At 35.8% G+C, this 20796-nt stretch overlaps 5 protein-coding genes and 1 long non-coding RNA gene across 8 annotated transcripts; 3 read left to right on the top strand and 3 right to left on the bottom strand.

Annotated features, from left to right (window-relative positions):
- Positions 1-476: 476 nt before the first annotated feature.
- On the top strand, positions 477-1175 carry LOC105156762 (uncharacterized). Its single transcript, XM_011072981.1, has one exon. It carries the CDS (start codon positions 477-479, stop codon positions 1173-1175), a length of 699 nt encoding a protein of 232 aa, XP_011071283.1.
- A 2297-nt stretch (positions 1176-3472) lies between these two features.
- On the bottom strand, positions 3473-4156 carry LOC105156761 (uncharacterized). Its single transcript, XM_011072980.1, has one exon. It carries the CDS (start codon positions 4154-4156, stop codon positions 3473-3475), a length of 684 nt encoding a protein of 227 aa, XP_011071282.1.
- A 779-nt stretch (positions 4157-4935) lies between these two features.
- Positions 4936-9202, bottom strand: LOC105156554 (putative serine/threonine-protein kinase PBL3). Of its 2 annotated transcripts, none has more exons than XM_011072720.3 (8): positions 8975-9202; positions 8800-8892; positions 8601-8706; positions 7089-7429; positions 6872-7007; positions 6201-6337; positions 5977-6100; positions 4936-5657 (listed from the first exon to the last, which is right to left on the bottom strand). In XM_011072720.3, the coding sequence occupies exons 3-8, from the start codon at positions 8656-8658 to the stop codon at positions 5209-5211; spliced, it is 1245 nt and encodes a 414-aa protein (XP_011071022.1). In that variant the 5' UTR covers positions 8659-8706; positions 8800-8892; positions 8975-9202; the 3' UTR covers positions 4936-5208. The 2 variants fall into 2 exon arrangements, with proteins under 2 accessions (XP_011071022.1, XP_020547099.1); XM_020691440.2 differs by having other exon boundaries at positions 8800-8888.
- Positions 9203-11226: 2024 nt separating this feature from the next.
- On the top strand, positions 11227-14333 carry LOC105156553 (UDP-galactose/UDP-glucose transporter 3). The gene is made up of 7 exons (XM_011072718.3): positions 11227-11487; positions 11846-11943; positions 12030-12160; positions 12251-12281; positions 12659-12762; positions 13235-13356; positions 13705-14333. Exons 1-7 carry the CDS (start codon positions 11384-11386, stop codon positions 14111-14113), a joined length of 999 nt encoding a protein of 332 aa, XP_011071020.1. The 5' UTR covers positions 11227-11383; the 3' UTR covers positions 14114-14333.
- A 719-nt stretch (positions 14334-15052) lies between these two features.
- On the bottom strand, positions 15053-19797 carry LOC105156552 (transcription factor MYB124). 2 transcript variants are annotated; one of them, XM_020691436.2, is made up of 13 exons: positions 19295-19797; positions 18783-19155; positions 18633-18679; positions 18442-18498; positions 18255-18327; positions 17932-17987; positions 17664-17846; positions 17532-17584; positions 17073-17218; positions 16626-16768; positions 16335-16549; positions 16095-16243; positions 15053-15851 (listed from the first exon to the last, which is right to left on the bottom strand). In XM_020691436.2, exons 2-13 carry the CDS (start codon positions 18876-18878, stop codon positions 15741-15743), a joined length of 1329 nt encoding a protein of 442 aa, XP_020547095.1. In that variant the 5' UTR covers positions 18879-19155; positions 19295-19797; the 3' UTR covers positions 15053-15740. The 2 variants fall into 2 exon arrangements, with proteins under 2 accessions (XP_020547095.1, XP_011071018.1); XM_011072716.3 differs by having other exon boundaries at positions 17400-17584; positions 19295-19793.
- LOC110011392 (uncharacterized) lies at positions 16443-17331 on the top strand. Its single transcript, XR_002286402.2, has 2 exons — positions 16443-16581; positions 16754-17331. It is a non-coding gene; the product is annotated as an uncharacterized LOC110011392 (long non-coding RNA).
- Positions 19798-20796: the final 999 nt, after the last annotated feature.

Raw genomic sequence — 20796 nt, 5'->3', positions numbered from 1 at the left:
CGTCCCGTAAGCATTTGCTGCGATTTCAGCGAATTCAAGCCATTTTGTTGTTAATGTGCTAAATCCTTAAAATTATAGAATAAACTTATCAAATACATTAATACAAGACGAAAATTGTTACCACTTCATAATTAAAAAAAAAAAAAACTAAAACTATTTTTGATTTCTGTATTCAAGAATACTATTGTGCTACGTAAATTCTATAGAAAGTCGTCTATCCACTTAGAAAATACGAGAATACATAATTTTTTTTTGCAATATTTGAAATTTGATTGAGGTAGTACTTCTTAATTGGTATGTTTTTGGATTGGATTATTGCAATTGCCAAAGAATTCTAATCCTGCTATGCTATAATTAACATAAGCACTCTACCTGTTAACAAATATATATTTATATATATAGGCTGTTGCTACCAAAATCAAATTTACGTCATTCCTGTTATATTCCTTCCACTCGATCTTCTTGAATTCTTCAACATGGAAGATGTACATTCCGTCTCCTCACGCATTACGCTAGAAGCCGAAACTCCATTGACAATTCGCGAGCAGCCCCCCTACTCCCATCCTCTATTCTTGATCGATCTTAAACTCTCTTGCAACGCTTACTTCTCCGATTGGGTCATAACTTCATATTCTGCAGAGCCTCAGTTTCTGGATGAGGTTCAGCATCCCCGAATTGAGTCCTTCATCCACCTCAGTCTCCGACAGTTCTTGTGGCACGAACGAGCACGCGAAATCATCGACATGGAGCTCATAAACTGGCCTGTCTGGGGCGTGGAGCGCCGAGAATTGCTTGATTTCGTGCTGGAGCAAACTCGACGTGCTGTTATTTCCACGCCGCCGGGGCACAACCTTCTACACATGGACTTCCGTGTCTCTGTGAGTCACAAGCGCATTTACAACGAAACAGTCATTGATCAGATTCTCCAACAATCGATGGAAGAAGATACGGATTTTATGATTCCGGCAGCCGACTCGTCGATAGCTTCACTGGAGAGAAAGAAGATAACCGAACCTGGAACTTCTTGCTCTATTTGCATGGAAGAGTTTGAGGAGGGTTGTGATGGAGTTTGCATGCCCTGTTCACATGTTTTTCATGGAGATTGCATCAACAAGTGGCTGACCACCAGCCATTACTGCCCCCTCTGTCGGTTCGAGATGCCGGTGTGCTCATAGGCCTCAACAACTTCTGTATTAGTTTCAAGAATTCTGGGACAATTAGGATAAGGTGGAATTTGTTTCTGAATGGTATCGGATTTTCAAGATTGTTTGGATCCTTCAAGATTTAGATTTCAAGATGTACGAGGAGATTACCTTAATTATAATATTTAGGACTTTACTAACCAAAAAAAATTGAATATTAAGAAAAAAAGTAGAGTAATAATTTTAATGTTGTTATTAATTACACACACTAGCACAATCACAACACTTGATGTGTGTTTAATTTTTTAAATTTAAAATTATAAGTATTTATCAAATTTTGTTATTACATGATGTTTTTCATTATCTAAGTATTTATTACTCTATAATAAGTGAAATTAAGAATAGGTAAAGATAAAAGAAAAAATTAAATAAGAGATTGGAAAAATAAAATTTATATAAGAAAAGTGAGATGAGAGATAAGAGAGAACAAAATTAAACAAATAAAAGTTCAGTCGAAAACAGAAAACGAAAGAGAAATTTTGATTTGGTATTATCTTTTTAAATAGGGTAATTTTGTTGATGCACTAAAAAACTCAATAGGCCATTGAAGCTTTATTAATAATATAAATTTAGTGAAAAGAATTCTATTGCGTACGTTTAATTATTTTATAAAAATTGTCATTAGCAAGAATTTGTGATACAAAAATTGTGCATTAAATTTCATTAGAAACAAATAATGACACATGTATGCTGTCAAGTTAACGATAATATATTTATTTATTGTCATTATATTTGTGTTTTCTTGTATAGCTAAAGTTCTATAATATTTTATACGTAATTTTTATCACTAGTAATTATATAGTGAAAAGATCAAAGTTATTGTCACTTAATATTAACGATGGTTTTAAAATTGTCACCATTATTATATATGTTTGTAGTGATTATAATTTAGATTTATAATTACACTTGGACGTGGTTCCAAAATATAAAATTACACTTTTTTTGAAAAAAAAAAAATTAAAATTACATTTATACCCTCTTCAAAATTTCCATGTCTACACCTAACCTTTTATCATAGGGTTTGGACGAAAAATGTTGCATTAGCTAAAAAAATTTTATATGAATTTTTAATTTTGTCCCTAATTTAGCATTCTTATATTTATTTTTATACTTATAAAGTGGATAAAATGATATATATATATATATGAAGTGATCTTAACGTTATTATATTTTTTCCATTCTAAGTATAAAATTAGTACATAGGCATTTAAATAAGGAGTAAAATAAAAAATTTATGTAATTTGGTTTTGCTACCCCGTCATTTTTTGTCCAAACTCATGATGCAACTTGCGATTCATCAGTCCCTTGTTGCGCAAGTTATTATTCGTTTTGACTTCGTATGAGCCTAACGATTTAGGGAGAGGAGGACTTAGGATTTATTAGTAATTCAAGCTTCTCGTCTACAACCAATGTGGGATGCTTGCCTACATCATCAGCCCCCAAACGAAGGATTTAGGAGGAGCACATGGCATCGTTCCCACAGACAACGTCAAATTTATGCGACTTGCTACTCGATTGATGTCCCATTATGCGATGTATTGTCCACTTTGACTTCATATAAGCCTCACGGGTTTGTCAGGTAGAGGAGGTTTTGGGTTTTATAAGCCACTCAAGTTTCTCATTAGCAACCAATATGGTTGTATTATTAATAAAATAAGTAATATTAAAATCACACAGAAAATCATAACTAAAAAATAATAATAATTAAGATTATATAATAAACTTAAATAATTATAATTTGACTAGAACAAGCTTACAATAATAAACTTAGATGATAATATAGTAATTTTTTAGAGTGTTAAAAATATAAAAAACTATTAGCATAGTTAGTTTAGAAAAATAAAATGAAAGTTGTATGTAATACATTATTTTAATTAAAAAAATAGCCTAACAGATATGATCCAGGCCCGATTCAAGACCAGATAATTTTGAGCCATTAGGCTGGCTTGATCCCAAATTTCAATACCTGGTACAGATCCAGAACCAGTCATGTCCCAAACGAGCCTGGATCAACCCAACTCATTTTTTTATTGATTCAATTTGGTCTTGTGTCGGGTTAGTCTAGTTCGGCCCACTGTGCATATTAATCTAACTCCTTGAAAAATTCTAATTTGAATTAGATCTGATAAAATTTAAATAAATTATATTATAAATATATTATATTTATTGTATGATTAATGTACAAATTTAAATAATATGATTAATTACATACACAAACTATTTATTTAATTTGATTCGAAGGATTAAACCTCATTTGAATACAAAAATTCTTAACTCGTGGGCATTTCAAACCGACAAATAGGGCAATAATGACTAGTCCTCAGCCACTTCTTGATGCAATCCCCATGAAAAATATGCGAACAAGGCATCAACACACCTTCACCGCCGCACACGAGATCTTCCAAGCAAATAGAGCAAGTTCCAGCCTCCGTCAATCTCTTGCTCTCCAAGGACTCGATCGACGACTCCACAGCAGGAACCAAATACTCCTCATCCTCTTCCATCGAATTGGTGGCATGGCTCTCGTCGAAAACGTGCTTGTGAATCATGAGCATTCTGAAATGAAGATATACCGTGTTATGCTCCACGGGCGTGGATTCAACGACGTCCCACGCTTTGTTCACAGCGAACTCGGACAACTCCCGGCGCACGCTGGCCCTGACAGGCAAGCATTTGAGTTTTCTTCTGATGGTTCTGCGCGCTGTTAACAACTGCTGTAAATTGATCCGGATGAGTTTCTCGGTAGACGGCTGGTCGACCCTTCTCAGAAACTCAGGCTGGGGAGAATCTGGGACTGAAATCCATTCTAAGAAAACGGGTTGGCAGGAAAACATGAAGTTGATCTGGAGTTCGTCAGAGGCGGGGAGGGTCGGATCTTGGGATGTGAATGATTTTTGTTGCAGTTGTTTGGTATCTAGGAACAACTGCTCGACGCAGGTTCTGAAATCTTGCATGGCTTAGGTTTCAAGAAGATGAAGATGAACCTGAAGGGGGTTTTGAGGGAAGACTGAAAACAGATGCGGGGGAGATTGGTAACGAGGGACAGTGAGGAATTAGTACGTAGTATTTATAAAGCGTTGTGAGAGTTGTTAATGTTTTGGAGGAGTTTGAATCCCAAGTCAAGTAGAATACTTACAGTTACAGTTGGCTTATGCTCCACCTAGAAGTTTTGCACTTTGTGTCTAAATCCGGAGCGTATTAACGTACCGCAACATATTCCATGTGTTTGCTTAAGTTATTTATTTTTAGTATTGTAATTAATTTTTTTTTATAAAAAACTAATATGAATAACTTATCAGATCTGATAAAATTAATTAATTTAATTGTGTAATACCAAAAAAAGTTTACTGATAGAACTAATTGAGCAAAAGAAATAATGACTTGTTGAAAAAATAAATAGAGTTACAAATATTTTGATCAATACACATTTTATTTATTGTAGTTATTTTAAAGTTTTGACCCATAATAAATAGTATAGATATTAAAAACTTCCATATATATATGAACTTTGCTTTTAACTTATTCTTTTATTTTTTTTATTTATATATAGGGACATATATAGTTGCTTAATGAACCAGAAATTCATATAAGTTGCAATGTTTGTTTCTCATGTAATTATCTAATTCAAGTACAAAACTGTATGAAACACAATGTTTAAAACAGTGAATTTTGGCTTTTTTATGCCAAGGGAAGTAGTTCTGGTCATCTTTCTTGAGAATTAATTAAACAAATATCATAAAAATCCAGAATATATAAGATGATTATATCTTAAAGTGAATATATGTGATTTAACCGTCTCCAGTCAGAAGCCATAATCCAGAAATGAAACAAAAATCAACATTATGCCCTACAAGAGAAATTTACAGCTACAAGAAACAGGTCCAGGATATGGGTATTCCCTGATGAGCCTGGGTCGGGGAATTCTCTGTCCATTTGACAGGCCTGAAACAGGAAATACTAGAGATGCTAACCCCAGCAGGGGCTGTTGATAATTTGCCTGACTGCCTCATCTTACACTTGAAGATCTTCGCTGTGCTTGCAATGGGGAAGCCAGCGGCGTCATACTCAGAGGTGAATGTTGTTTTATTGGAGACATATATACATGACCGAGAGCAGCACGATTTTCTGGCTTCAATTGGGTGGTAGTGTTTGGAGCTTGGAGCTGTTCGAGTGTGGCTAAAACCTCCGCCATGCGAGGCCTGAGTTTTGCCTCGTGGCTTAGGCACATCACAGCAACAGTAGCGGCAGTATATGCTGCTTTCTGAGGGTATTGCCCCTCCAGTTTGGTGTCCATAATCCGGAACAACTTTCTCTTGTCGCCCATATATGGTCTTGCCCACTCAACTAGCTTTTGCTCGACCCCTACTTTTGTTTCATCAACAGCCCGTCGTCCAGATAGCAGTTCAAGCATAACAACCCCAAAACTGTACACATCGCTTTTGGTTGTTAATCGACCTGCTCAATAATGAAAGATCAAATGAAATGCAAACAAAAACTGCAGAAGCATTTTAAATTGAAGGACAATTACATAAAAATCCCCTGCAGGTTTGCATATATTAAAAAAGAAAACACTTAATTTTAAAAAATTACGCTAAAGCTCTTGCAGGCATATTTTACACTACAAATTCCCTCTAGCACTCTGGTCTCCAAGAGGAATCTGCAGTGTAAATATGTCAGCAAGGGTCCAGCAACATTTTTACAAGACCAAGGGATTTTTCTAAAGATGTCTAAATCACGGGAGGGGTCTATGTAATTATGTGTTAAATAAATGAACCTGTGGCGACATATTCTGGCGCAGCATATCCTTGTGTACCCAAAACTTGAGTTGAAACATGAGTCCGATCGCCAGTTGGGCCAGCTTTGGCCAAACCAAAGTCGGACAACTTGGCATTGAATTCCTGCATCCCGGAAAAGAATGGTCAGAGTGTAAAATAGCAACAGTTGAAGAATTGTTTGTGATAAAGCCAGTGGAAGATGAGAATCTCGTTCTGAAGATACCCCATCGAGAAGAATGTTAGATGCCTTAAAATCTCTGTATATCACTTGTTCCTCCGCCTCATGCAAGAAAGAAAGGCCTCTGGCAGCACCTATTGCAACCTTGATCCTCGTAGCCCAAGTGAGGGGTTGAGGCCCTCCTGCAATGCATGCATATAATGTAATTTAAATGTCTGCACATGTTTTCGACCAGATGCTAGAGGTCCAAAACTGAGAGTTTCAGACAAGTTGCTACGAATAACATAAAATATTTCTGATTGAGATCTAGTTGTAGAGTTACAATCATGCAATAAGTTTGTAGGCAATACATATATAAAATCATAATTGACAGAGGTCAAAATCCAACCTAGGTTCTGGCAATGAATGCACGAAATTAACAGCTTCATGCTAAAAGTCTTATTAATCAAACATTCTTAATAATGTTTTTATCCCATGCATGTATGTGGCAATTCACAAATCTTGCTAATCACTATAACACCAAGAAGTGAAAGATGGAGTAGAGAGTTATGGAAAGAATAAATGCAGTTGATAACCGGACACTAAGTAAAAGTGCAAAGACATATAAGTCAAGAATTTATCCAACATATGATGCATTAGTTGAGAATGACATCAATATATCAATAGGAAAGATCTTCAACAACAGTCTATTTGTTTATCTCAAGAGCAACACTTACTTCTGAATAAATGATTCTCCAGGCTTCCTTTTGGCATGAATTCATATACCAAAAGCCGATTATCACCCTCAAAACAGTACCCAATAAGTTTAACTAAGTTTGGATGACGAAGTTGCCCCAGATAATTAACTTCTGTCTGCATATATTAGACACTGTTAAAATTGATACCAGTAAGAATTTGATTAGTTAAGCCATATGTGGCAAAAGAAAGACATACCAACCACTCCTTGTGGCCCTGGAAACCCTCAGGCTTCAACTTCTTGACCGCAATGACCAATCCAGATCCAGGCTTTGCAGCAGTAAGAGTGTGCTCATCAATCCATCCTTTAAAAACATAGCCAAATCCTCCTTCACCGAGAAGACTGTCAGGTCGAAAGTTTCTGGTCGCGCTCTTTAACTCATTAAATGAGAAGGCCTTAACATTCGGAGACGATAGAATTTCAGCTTCCGATCTTGGAGTTGGAAGACTTTCAGCATTGCTTTTGACACTGTACGAAGGAATGCTTATGTTGGAAGGAGCAGTGGAATTTCTGGTTTTGCTAGGAAATTTCGAAGCTTCTGAAGCTCAAAAAAAGAACAAACGCAAGATATGAGCGTATTTACCTCCAATCAACTCATGAGCTGACATCTTCCAAGAATCTATTGAAATGTTATAATTTTTCCCCGTATTAAAGATTGAGTGCTAAAAATGATTCACTAGTCTTCATTGGAAATGTACTCTGTTTGATTAACTCTAAAGAAACTCAGAGACAGCAATGGATTCAAAATAATTAACAATAAACATGGAGTGAATAGATTAACTATGTGATTAATATTTTAGTTAACAACGTCCTTCATTTATTAAGGCCAAAAATGTTTACTTATGTGAAGTGCGATTTCCTAACAGCTAAAAAATCCACGTAAAAAGATTCCTATTATAGCAGTCTATGTGATGAATCTGTGGAAGCAACGGTCATCAGCTTATCTTCAATCATATTTAGAATTTATATCCTTTTTTCTCTTGTTTTGGCCTTTTATATGATGTTTTACAAAATGACAAGAAAAATCCCCCTCTAACTAGAATCACAGTGAACAGAACCTACACAAACATCCAAACTCCAAGCATGGGTGATCAGAGAATCTTGCCAGCATACAGAGTACTAGTATGATCAGACAAACTCAAAAAAAAAAAAAAAAAAGAATGTTTTAATGATTTTAATTACTCTAGAAACAGAACATTTAGATATGTAACTCAGAGGGAATTCGAGCATCAAACAAATAAAAGCCAACAAATTGACTTCCTCCAAAGTTTTTCTGATTAAAATACCAAAAGAAATCAACAAGAGAACAGGAATGTGTGATTTTAATCATTTCCTCATTCCAATAAGTTGGAAACAGGGCCAACTTCTGAAATAACAACCAAACTAGAAAAGGCAAAAGCCAACCAAATTTCACTTTAAGGTTCAATGCAATTTACACTGTAATATTGCAAATGAACAAATTACTGCCTATAAAAAAAATATAGCAATTTTACCATTTGCACATTTGCAATATGGTAAATTGCATTTTTCCCTTTCACTTTACAGGTCCTAGAATTGGACTTTGCCTACAACCTTAAGCCATCCAAATCATACAAGATCATAAACAGAAACTACACTTGTCAAAAAGACATCTTTACTCTCTCTATCATTCCAAAGTTTTCTCCACAAACAAAACAGAGAGATAAAAGAAACAGAAGAGATGAAAATACCAGATGGGTTGGTGAGAGTTGCATCAATTCTTGCCGATGAACCAAAGCAGTTTCCCATAATTATCTGCTCTACAGAGACCAACAACAAAAGGGGCCTCGAAACACACTTCAAGAGAACAATCAAGTAAGAAAAGAGAAATAAAGGGTCGAAAAATAATTCAAGAATAGCGCAGGAAATGAAGCCCGCTCTTTAACATACCTGAACTGAACAGATTTCTATACGTTTCGCTGGGGAATTCAGTGAAACAGAGATGCTTCAGGCAACAGAAGAAGACAAGAGGTTCTCAACTTTCTTGCAAAATGCAGAGACAAGTGAGAAAACAGAAGGAAAACTGCATAGATAGGAAAATGGAGGTTGCCTTAAATTCTTTCACCTGATTGCCTGCTTCAGTATTCACTCACAATCACATCTATCTCTTTGGGAGGTGTCCTACTCCTTACTCCTACCCAAGTAAATGGCGAAAACGGGTTTCTCTTATCCTGTATTAAACGTGTTTCCCTTTCCCCGCTGCTCAATCCATTTCACATTTAACTGTGACAAACATTGTTGAATTCAACCTATGTACAATAATTTAAACAAAGTAAAATAAATAAGCACACAGTCTGATGAGATTCTAACATATAACTATAAATTTGTTCATAAAATTAACAACCAAATTAAAACATGATTGATGGTTGTTCCTATTATTACCTTCATTGTAAATTTGTGAAAATTTCGCTATTATAGTATTAATATTGAATAAAATACATTATTTTGACATTGCAACCACCCAATCAAAATTCGGGTGTGTATTAATTATTACCCGTTTTATAGTTTCCACTTGATTAGATATTTTTGTTAGGCATTTTACCTTTACATATATATTTATATGTGAAGCAAAAGAATATAAAATCTGTTCCCACCATAATTGCTTAAGATTGACTTTTGGATCTCATTGGGGACCCTCTCAACGCATCTAATAAATCTCAGTGGAGGCCCCTCTTACTATAATTTTTAATTTTTTTATTTCAAAATACTGTTACTTTCCATATGCTATATATATAATTCTTTTAAATATACAGATCACATGAATTTAATTATATATAAACCCCCCCCCCCCCCAAAATATATATATATATATATATATATATATAAAATATGATATCAATTTACAATAAAAAAAATGCTAAAACAATTGTGCCTTGTTTAACCCTTTCTTGATTCGTGTTCAAGAATAAAAAATAACGCTCACATTAATTTTTTAAATATAAGGATAACGTGAATTTATATTATAAATAATTTTAAGTTACAAAGAAAAATCTAAACTGAGTTGACAAAAATTGTGGGTCATGGAGCAGTTTATTTCCTATCCAAGGATCAAAAGTTAAAGTTGCACACACTCATATATTTTTGAATGGAAGCATTTGATCCTTTTGAGAAAAGGTAGAAAGTGAGGAAAAGAAAGAAGCTAGTGTTTTGGGCATTGGTTCTTCTACCCCACCCACTGAGGACTACGAGGTTCTCCAACCAATTGTTGCGTGTCTTGTAATAATATTGAACAGGGGTAGGACTCTCTTTACATGATTCTTCTGGTTTCACTCTCACCCGGAGTTGTCTAATCTCTGCCTCAAATATTCCATTATCTTATTGCATGTGGTTTATGGGTAGGTACCAACACAAACAAGTGAAGCTTTTTGTGTTGGCTCACTTGTTTCTGTTGGCTCAGTTGACAAAATGAAGTAACTTGCTTGCGTCACACATTGAAACAACCAACAACCAACAAGCAAGACCCTAAATAGGGAGACCTGTATATATTATGATAATACAACATATAATCTATATATACTTTCATATATTGATTTACAACATCAACATTCAACCCTAAATAGGGGTTTTTTTGTTTTAATAAAAAAAAAAAGAATGAGATCAAATTGGTTCCAACTTCGTTCTAAGAATCAAACCCATGACTTATCTTTTACAAGAACACAGTGTCACCATTTAGAGTTCACAAAAATTTGTTCTTCTTTTTGTTTTAGAATTTAAGAGGGGCCTTTTGTTCAGATTAATTGAAGTTGTAAGCGTCAAGTGATATTGGAAATTTTTCCTCTTTGTTTGTGTTTTCATTTTCAGTGAAAAATATGTGTTTTCAATTTTGTATAAATTTTTGTGTGAAATGAGAATATATTTAGATTAAGCTAATGAGATTGTATTTTATAATGAATTGTATGATTAAAAAAAATATATATAAATAAATATATTTTATTTGAATTACTATTTCAAAAATTGAAAATTAGAAACAAACAGAATTGTTTTCAAATGCTATAATTGATCCCAATTTTTTCCATGATTGATACGACTGTCAAATTTAAGTATAAGTCTTATGAAGTTGGATGGCCCAGAAACTATCAGAGGATAGATTGGATGGGCCCAACCCAAGTGTACGAAACTGCTATTCAAACTTCAGCCCAGAAGTTGGCCCATCTCCAAGTTATTGGGGTGGGTCAGGGATTACAGACCTAATGACCCGGATCCGGCCCAGGTTTGTACACCACGTACTCCATCCAATCAGATTCAACTTCGACCCATAAGACCAGTCATTGTTCACCACCTGGAAATCCGTAGCCCCAACTCAACTCTCCTCATAAAACCCCGTACCTGACTGACACTGAAACTGGAAGAATACAAGACTTTAATCATAAATGTTCTGAAAAAAATAAAAAAGGAAATAAATAACAAGTGCATTGGATTACTGGAAGGGGGGCGGCGATCTGGTGGTTTCCCTTTCCCACGCGTTTCCGTTCAAATGGAGTCTCACGGTGCCGGACTCCGCCGCGTCTTTCTCCTGGCTTTTTGTGTCGCTGGGATTTGGGCGGCTTACATTTATCAAGGCGTTCTTCAGGAGACTGTGTGAGTATCTATAGTTTTATATTTTAGCTCGCATGATTTTGGTGACTGCAGGTTTTAATCTTTGATACGTATTGACAAGTTTTTTTTGTTTATGCCTTTGCCTAGTTCTTTGATTGATTCTTGGAGGTTTCGGGTTTCTGGGAGGATGAGATGAAATGGAGAAAAAGATTGAAATTTGAGAATTTATTTTGGAAAGTTTATGGTTGTAGAGCAATCTTTGTGTTGCGTGTGTGAGTGAGTTATTGTGGTCTTAGTTGCTTGTAACGTTTTTTTATGATGCCTTTTTTGCTTCAGTGTAATATATTTCTCTGCGTATCCGAATAGTGATCATGAGTCTTTTGTGATTGTGCTGTTTTAGGTCGACAAAGAGATTTGGTCCTGATAAGAAGAGGTTTGAGCACTTGGCGTTCTTGAACTTAGCACAAAATGTAGTATGTTTAATGTGGTCTTTTTTGAGTAAGTTTTTGAAGCACCCATTTTTCTGTTTAACCGGAATTATACATCTGCGGGCGCTTATCTTTTTAACTGTGATTGTTGCAAAGTGATAAAGATTTGGTCAAATTCTGGTAACGGCGGTGCTCCATGGTGGAGTTACTGGAGTGCTAGCATTACAAACACCATTGGCCCGGCTATGGGGATTGAAGCACTGAAGTACATTAGTTATCCTGCTCAGGCATGCTCAAGATCTTAAAGATTATTGGCCTTCTAATTTATATGAAAATCTTCCAAGGTGGTGGACTAATGCTGGACTTGATACTTGTAGGTGCTGGCAAAGTCCTCAAAAATGATTCCAGGTGAGTTTATGTAATTATTGTTAAATAGTTTAATTGAACAGGCATGCCTTTTACTATTCAATGGTACAAAGAATAAAGCGCATGAACCAAATCCGTTTGCAAGTTAAATCTCATATTTGTTTCATTTGAACTTTAGAATGGTCTGACTTTCCATTGTGAACTTTAGAATGGTTTTTCTTGGAATTGTTTGGTTAGAAGAAGAAGACTATGGCATCTCATTTACAGGATGTTGGATGTAGTTAGACCAATTTAGCCTGGCTACTTTTAATCTTGTTGAAACTACCATTATTGCTGGCAACTGTGATGGTGGTTTATGCTGGGAATAAAATTGAAAAGCTCATAGCTAACATCTTATAATTGACATTTCCTTTGGGCAGTGATGCTGATGGGAACACTAGTTTATGGGATTAAATATACCTTCCCTGAGTATGTTTGCACATTGCTTGTCGCTGGAGGTATATCCACTTTTGCACTATCAAAGGTAACTATTAATTTCTTGTTGCCATGGTCTGGTTCTATTACATCTTTCTTGTAGAAATCACTTGGTGATTAGTGAACAGCCAAATATTTCCAACAGGGACCAATCTTAGAGTTCACTAAGTGTTGATACTGTTCCTCCAAACAGGAGTCTCCATTATTTTTCCATATGAAAAGATAGTGAAGGAAATGAGAGCAGTACCAGTTGAAACAAGTTCATACCCTGCTGTTTATGCCTTTATGGATGTCATTGCAGTGTCTTTTCTCTTTAATATTTTTCCAAGTTCAGAAGCATCAAGGAAGAATTCAGTTTGATCTTCATGAAAAGAAACATCCAACATCTATTTAATCCACAATTATGTAGTCGGGAATATGTGAGCTTGATGAGTTTACATTTCTTACATTCTGTACCACATAATGAAATCTCTGTTTCTGAATTTTATATTATCATGGTTGTAATTAATTTTTGTCCTCAGAGTAGCTCGAAGACAATAAGCAAACTAGCACACCCAAATGCTCCAATTGGATACAGTCTTTGTTTTCTGAACCTTGCTTTTGATGGATTCACCAATGCTACTCAGGATTCAATAACGGCCAGGTAGACCATATCTTCATTTCGCTTACGTTCCATATTGGTGTGTCTGGAGTATGCTAATAGGTTCTGAGTTAAAATTGCCACCAAACCTACTGTCTTTGTACTTGATATATTCGAACTGTCTCTGTTGATATAAATGTGGTTTAATGTACTGGGGAACAGTCAGACACAAGATTGGGCTTGTACTTTTCATCTCCTTACTGACCTTCCCTCACCAAAAGTTTTAACATTAATATCACTCAAAATTAAATTGTCTACAACTTTGCACCTAGAGCAGGATGCTTTACTTTACTAACTGCTGATATGATTATAGTGTGTAGTAATTTAATGGAAATTGACATTGCTATTCAGGTATCCGAAGACAAATGCATGGAACATAATGCTTGGGATGAACTTATGGGGTACCATTTACAACATGATATTCATGTTTGGCTGGCCAGGTGCTATCGGATATGATGCAATTCGATTCTGCAAGCAACATCCAGAGGCAGCATGGGACATTTTTCTTTACTGTCTTTGTGGAGCAGTCGGCCAGAATTTTATCTTTTTAACTATTAGTCGGTTTGGATCCTTGACTAACACAACTATTACCACAACACGAAAATTTGTGAGCATAGTGGTGTCTTCACTGTTGAGTGGAAATCCTCTCTCGGAGAAACAATGGGGAAGCGTAGTCATGGTCTTCACCGGATTGTCATACCAAATTTACCTAAAATGGAAGAAGTTGCAAAGAATGCAGAAGAAGCGGAAGTCCACATGAGTTAGCTCGTGAAGTTTGCTACTAAGACTTATCATTCTTAACCTTAAGATAAAAATTCTATGTGAAAGGCCTAGTGGTCAAATTGTAGGTATAGGCATAGAATATTTGTATCCCTGAAGTCATAAGTTTCATAACGTGAACTGAATGACTGGGATAGTTTTTGTAGTTTCTTGCTACATTTCAGCGTAGACAGTTCTGATTAATTCTATTTTCCAAACAAGATGATGAGCATAACGGTAAAGGTGCTATACATGCTTAAACAATCTATGATAAGTTCTTCAGTTTTGCTGTGCAAACTTTGCTATTTTGACATTCTAGCTTTAATCATGAGAGTACTAGAGATAAGAAGCAGAACATAGGCTTGAAGTAACTGACGTTTGCTAAGGTGGGACAGCAGCAATAATCTTAATACACTTGATTAGAATTGTCTCAGACAATTGAGGTCCCAACAGTACAGAAGGGAGCATTGTTTCAGCACGTGAAATATACATTTACTAAAATGCCCTCATGATACAGTCTCTGGAAGGTGACCAATCTAAGTCTTTTCAGTAAATTTCAAAACCAATTTGAGGAGTGACTGTCAGGGAAAGCAAACTTTAATTTGTAAAAGCTTCCCTCCACTCTTTTACTCTTAGCTTTTTCTTTGGTTATGATCACCCCTGTCCTCCTCCATCACTCGCTGACCAATTTAAATAACAGACCCCTCTTCTTCCCCACAAGCCATCCCCACAGAGGCAGGCACAGAGAAGACGCCATAGAAAAAGCAGTGAAATCTTACCATCCTGTAAGTAAAAACTTCAATCCTAACATCTGTTTCTTAAGGCTGCCAGTTTTTCTGCTTATGCTTTACTGAAGTCCAATTTACACTGTCATCTTTGTATATTATATGCACTTAATGGTAAGTAAATGATGTTTGTGAGACAAGTAGCAGTCCAGACAAGAAGAAGCGTGTCCTCAACTCTCCATTAGATATGGATTACATCAGCAAAAGAAAAGAACTAGAACACCATGAAAACTTATTACATAGTACTCTGCAGTCTGCACACCAAAATATGCCAGTAGAGGTATCGAGTTGATCCTCTTCTGCTCCATCTCTCTCTCTCTCTCTCTCTCTCTCTCTCTCTCTCTCTTTTCTGCATTTCTTTTGCTATAAAATCTCTCTAAAAGGTAATCTTGGCGAGGTGCCATTGTATAGTTACAATTTAGTGACTAAGAACTTTTAGTGTTGGTTCTGTCTGTACAATATAGGCTTATGTAGCCAAAAGAACTCTAAGGAACATCAGAGTGCCATATCTGAGTTCCATAATAAGACAAACAAAAGAATGAACACACCATACAAAGCACACGGGAAACGACGTGAGTATTAGGACGAGAACTCCTGGACGCAGATCACAGCAATCGATCTTCAAAAGAAAGAACTAGAATGCTCCTTAGCACACTAGATAGGAAAAAAGCAGATCTCCACAGGCCTATTCTTAAAAAACTCAGGTCGAGGTGGCTGCAATCCGAGGAAAAAGAAGTCTTTAAAGATAAATCAAAATCTCTATTCACGAAAACTCCTGAGGGATAGTCTTGGTGATTCTTGGACTCTGCACAGATCACGCGTAAGGTTGATGAGTGACAATGGTCATAGACAATGGAGAAGAGACCTCTTGCAGGGTGGAGGTTGGGAGGGATTGGAGATTGGGCTTGGGGAAGTTGACTCCATTCCTAGTGTTTTCATTAAGAAGTGCTTTTCCTGCAAAGTGAATGTTAAATTGGTCAATGGAAATAGAAAATAATGGTGAAATGCAAACTGTACAAGTTCTGTGTTTCTAACTTTAAGGATCTCAAACAAGCATATTTCGTGGACACAAATCTTGTACAGATGAACTGATGATTGGAAGGAACAGTGTGTTTGGCAGCCAATGCCATTACCACAAAGCATAATATATATGACATTGGTGCACTATTCTTTGCATTTAAAGATCAGAATTCTTACACTTTCTGAAAATTTTGGGCTGGGAATTGCTGCTGCCAATGCTCTGAATAACGGTGTCACATGAAGAGGGGAACTGAATCCTGTGTTAGAATATGCACATACTGCTTCATTGTCAGCTTTTACATCATTGCATGTCAACATGTTCTCCACTGGATTAACATAGAAAGATCATCAGCTCGAGACGAGTGTTCAATTTACCAACTTAAGATGAGAGAATCATTAACATGTTATATCTTATACCTTCATTTGTGCTTGCAGTATGGCATATTCCATTGTTCTCAGAAGCACAATTTTGATCTAATTGATCCGATAGCAATTCATGTCCAGTTTCCTTATGCAACACACAGACCTCAGCTTCACATTCTTCTGTTTTATCACCTGCCGCGTTAGAGATTAGAGTTGATCCCGAACTGTATTCAGAGCTGGCTGGGGATGACTCATATACATCATGCTCCCTGCGCCAAAATCAAATTTAGATACTGTGGAGGTAAATAAGATCTTTAGCAGAACACAGTATGCGTGCTAAGTTACCTCCAACATGATCTACTGCCTTGATTAGAACTTCTTAGATCCTCCACTAACTCTTTGAACTTCTCTAGTTGAAAATCACTATCTGAATTTCTGGTTGTGAGCAAATCGTTTTCATTGTTTTGTTTCAGGAAATCTTGAAGGACCTGCGCCATATTAAACCCGAAACTTAAGATCTTTATAAGATGTGAATCATTGTCATCAGAACACACAGGTTGGCAGATTTCGGAGACAGCATGTCATTGTGCGGAAACCTCAAATTTGTTATAGCTTTATCTTTTCATCTTAGCAGATTATATTTCAAAATGATGTCGTGTTGGTATTCTCACAGCTGAATCTCACATTAAACCACAGAGAATTTTCATCAATGATTTAGAGCATATTCCGGTGCATAATACAATACAACAAGATTTTGATGAGACACAGGACAGAACGACTTTTATAACGTACCATCCAGGCATTTTCAAGACTCTGATCTGTCTTCTCTGTGTTAACTTTGACTGCTAGTGAGCTGAGCAATTCTGCTTGCTGCATCAATGCAAGCAGCTTTGGATCATCCTTTTCAAGAAATGTTTTCTGAGTTTTGTTATTTGTAGCTGCACGAACATCAAATGAAAAATATATCATCTTTATGTTTGGAATTGATGTACTCTAAAACAGTTGCATCATTTTAAAAAAGCATGATCTACTCGTTTGTTTCTTCCTTCTACTGTGACTTTAGGTACTTATGAGTAATTTCACAGTGTTACTACAAACAAAAAGGTCTCTCAAACTCACATCCATCACTTGATGCCTCCTTTATATTGTTGGGATGGAGCTGAGTGTGGAAGTTAACCTCACAACTGTGGACTCTTTGAGCTAGAACTGTAAATGGAGGTCTAAGTAGATGATCTGAAACACCATACTCGCCTGCTAATTTTTCTCCTTGTCTGAAATTTTCCATGGTACTTGAGACATTGGTTCTAGATTGAAATCACACCGTAAGTTTACAAGAATATTAATCCCAAATTAAAATCTAATGAAGCTTAAGGTTAACTATACATTATCTTTTTAAGAGGTCCAGCACTTTCGGATCCTCCATCCGCGTTGAGCCCGTTACGAGATATAACCCTTTTGTTGTTTAAGTTGATGTAAGAAGTGCTGCTGTTTTCTTTAGCTAAGGCTTCCCTCTTTGCCCTTTTCTTGCACAGAGTGGTAAACCGATTCTTCACAGCATTATCAGTTCTGCAAACAAAAAGAGTGTACCAGTAACCACGACTTCCTTACATCAAGAACTATACTCAAATATGGTCAATATTTTGAATTTTACCTGCCTGGAACCACCTTTGCAATCTCAGTCCATCTGTTTCCAAAGATCTTCTGTGCCTGAAAGACAGCTTCAGTCATTAGCTCATCTTTGCCATCAATATGAAATGCAAATTTCTGGTTGTCATATACTCAGGATGATATTATCCAATAATAGTTCTACTTACAACGCAGTCACCAATAAAGATAACGAAATTAAAAAGATTAATCTAAAAAGGGAAGAAGTACTGATAGCTAAGTACTTTCTAGAAAGATTAATTTGGATAAAAACAGTCCTGCAAACTCCGGGGACTCTGGAAAAACAAGTTGTAGGAAAAATTGATGTACCTCACATAAGAGCATGTCTTCTTCAGGTGACCATCCTCCTCTCTTGAAATCAGAATTCAAATAAGTGAACCATCTGCATAACGGTGCAGTTGGTTCATATAATGTTAATTCAAAGGCCTGCAGCAAGATGCGATAACAGGACTCTATAGATAAAAACAGAGGAAGATTATTATTGTTCTCCACCAACCTTCTCCGACACTGTCTTGTCGTTTTATCCTTGAACTTTGATGCAATAATTGCCCAACTATCAAAACATCACACCCATAAGTTCACTCAACCATACAAAAATAACCTTCAAAAACACTGAATGATGATTATTCCAACATAACAGGATCAAACAATCCATGTTATTCAAGACCAAGGAATCAAGATTCTTACTTCTCAGTCCCATGTAACCGTATCTGCTCTCGCAGAATATCATCCTCCTGTGAAACAAATTCTATTCAGATTAATCAACTCCATGATACAATCCAGCAACTGAAGAGTAGAAATTAAATTGAAAAAACAAACAAACAATGGGAAACTCACCTCCTGAGACCAAGAAACTATATGCCTTTCCTTCTGCTTCAGCACTTTTCCATGATTTGCATCAGTATTGCTGCTATTATTTTCCATCTTCTTCATGTTCTTCCGCTCACCTCATATATTTCTCTTCCTTCTTGCATGCTCAAGAGCAGATTCTTTTGTGGGAGTGAGAAATATATAACAAAGAAAACAACAAGACCCGTGAAAAAGATCAAGTCTTTTAACCCTTTTCTCTTTACAGAGACTGTTTCAGCTCCCAAAACGGAACAGAACAGCATCAACTAAAAAAACAAAGAAAAATCAAACTGTTGGTCTTTTACCCGCCCCGTTACTAAAAAAACTTCCTAGGATTCGACCTTTTCCTCCTCTCTGCTTTCTGAAACAAAACATCAAACACGTAACACAAGAATCAAACCTCCTAATTAGGATCCCATTTCAAGATTTCAACACAGAAATCTTGATACACACACACACACACATATATATATGTAACAGGGAAGTTATCTTAAATGTACCTGCATCGAGATTTGAGAAAGAAAGAGTATAGAACTTGCAAACCAAGTATGTAAAAATAAACATTACAACATGGGATTTGTTTATTTCTTTTCCTTTTACGGTGTTCAAAAGAGGATGGTTGCTTTCTTGGTGTCCAAAAGTGTTGGCCTCTCACTGTGTTGGAAAAATGAAAATGTGGGGTGCAAAACTCTGATTTTTGTTTAAATAATCAACGGATTCTTTGCTTTATAATAAGCGCGGGTATGAAGTGATGTTTGAAAACAAATAAAAGAAAAAGAAAAAAAAAAACAATATACATACAACGCTGAAATCCACGAGAGTAGAGTTAATGATGGGAGCTAAGACTAACCCCACCACCCCACGCTCACACTCACTATGTGTAGTGTGTGTGCTGCTGTTGCTATAATTCTTTGGTGGTTTCTCAATGTCTGTTGCATCTGGCGGATGATGCCTCAATACTACTTCCTGACAATCTTCGTGACTCAACTATTACCATTACCTCCTTCTCACTTCCATTCAAAATTTTCAGAAAATTCAAGAGAGGGAGAATTATATAGATAAAATTTAAAATTTAAGCATGTCATAAAAAAATCAAAAAAATATAATCATGGAATGTATGGTATAATTATCCAAAATTGCTCTGCTTTTCTTATAATATGTTTGATTAAGGAATATCTTGCAAGAGGCGCATTGACCAGGAAATTTTGACGAGTCGTTGGTAATAGCGACAATCGAATATTAGAATTTATTATTATTTTCTTTTTAAATTTGAGGGTAGTTTGAAACTGGGTTGTTGTAAGTTTTTGGTGATAGAATCCCTTATGATCTGCAACACAAAGAATTGAATATATGAGATATGTCAGTTTGAATAATATGGAGTGGGGTTGAGTTGAGTTGAGGGGTGCAACCCACGTGACATAAAGACTGCTGCGAATATTGTTACCATCTCCCTGTCCCAGATTTTGGTCATGACCGGCCAGCCTGTTTCTCACCATTCACCCTTCTCTCCTCACTAAATCTAACCGTAAATTAAGTTACATCCTTACCTTCTCAAATTAGATTAAAATACATATTTTTATTTTATAAAATTACAATTATATCATTTAAAATTATAATTCTAATTACAACTACACCCAATATTTAAAGGCATAACTTACACCAACACCTCGTGAAAGATATTGCACAATATCCTTCAGGCTGTGTAACTATAATTTTACAAAAAATAGAAAGTGTTTGTATATTATGACCTAATTTCAAAAGGTGTCAATGTAATTTACCTCGAATATAAATGTGAATGTTATTCTATTCTAATTTGATTATTAAAATTAATGATGGTAGGCTAACTGATTTATTAACAAGGTAAAAGGGGGATTGAAACGATTAAGTGACTTAACAGTGCCACTTTATTCTTGTAAAAGTCAGATCATGAGTCCAAAAGGAATTAATTTCAATCCGTTAGGATGAGTAAAACAAAAAACAGGGTAAAGGGGCGAAAAGGGAA

The sequence above is a fragment of the Sesamum indicum genome, linkage group LG2 (genome assembly GCF_026168435.1).
Source record: "Sesamum indicum cultivar Baizhima isolate 11 linkage group LG2, ASM2616843v1, whole genome shotgun sequence".
Lineage (NCBI taxonomy): Eukaryota > Viridiplantae > Streptophyta > Magnoliopsida > Lamiales > Pedaliaceae > Sesamum > Sesamum indicum.
The sequence above is the reverse complement of the archived record's forward strand: the minus strand, read 5'-3'. Positions and strand labels throughout refer to the sequence as shown.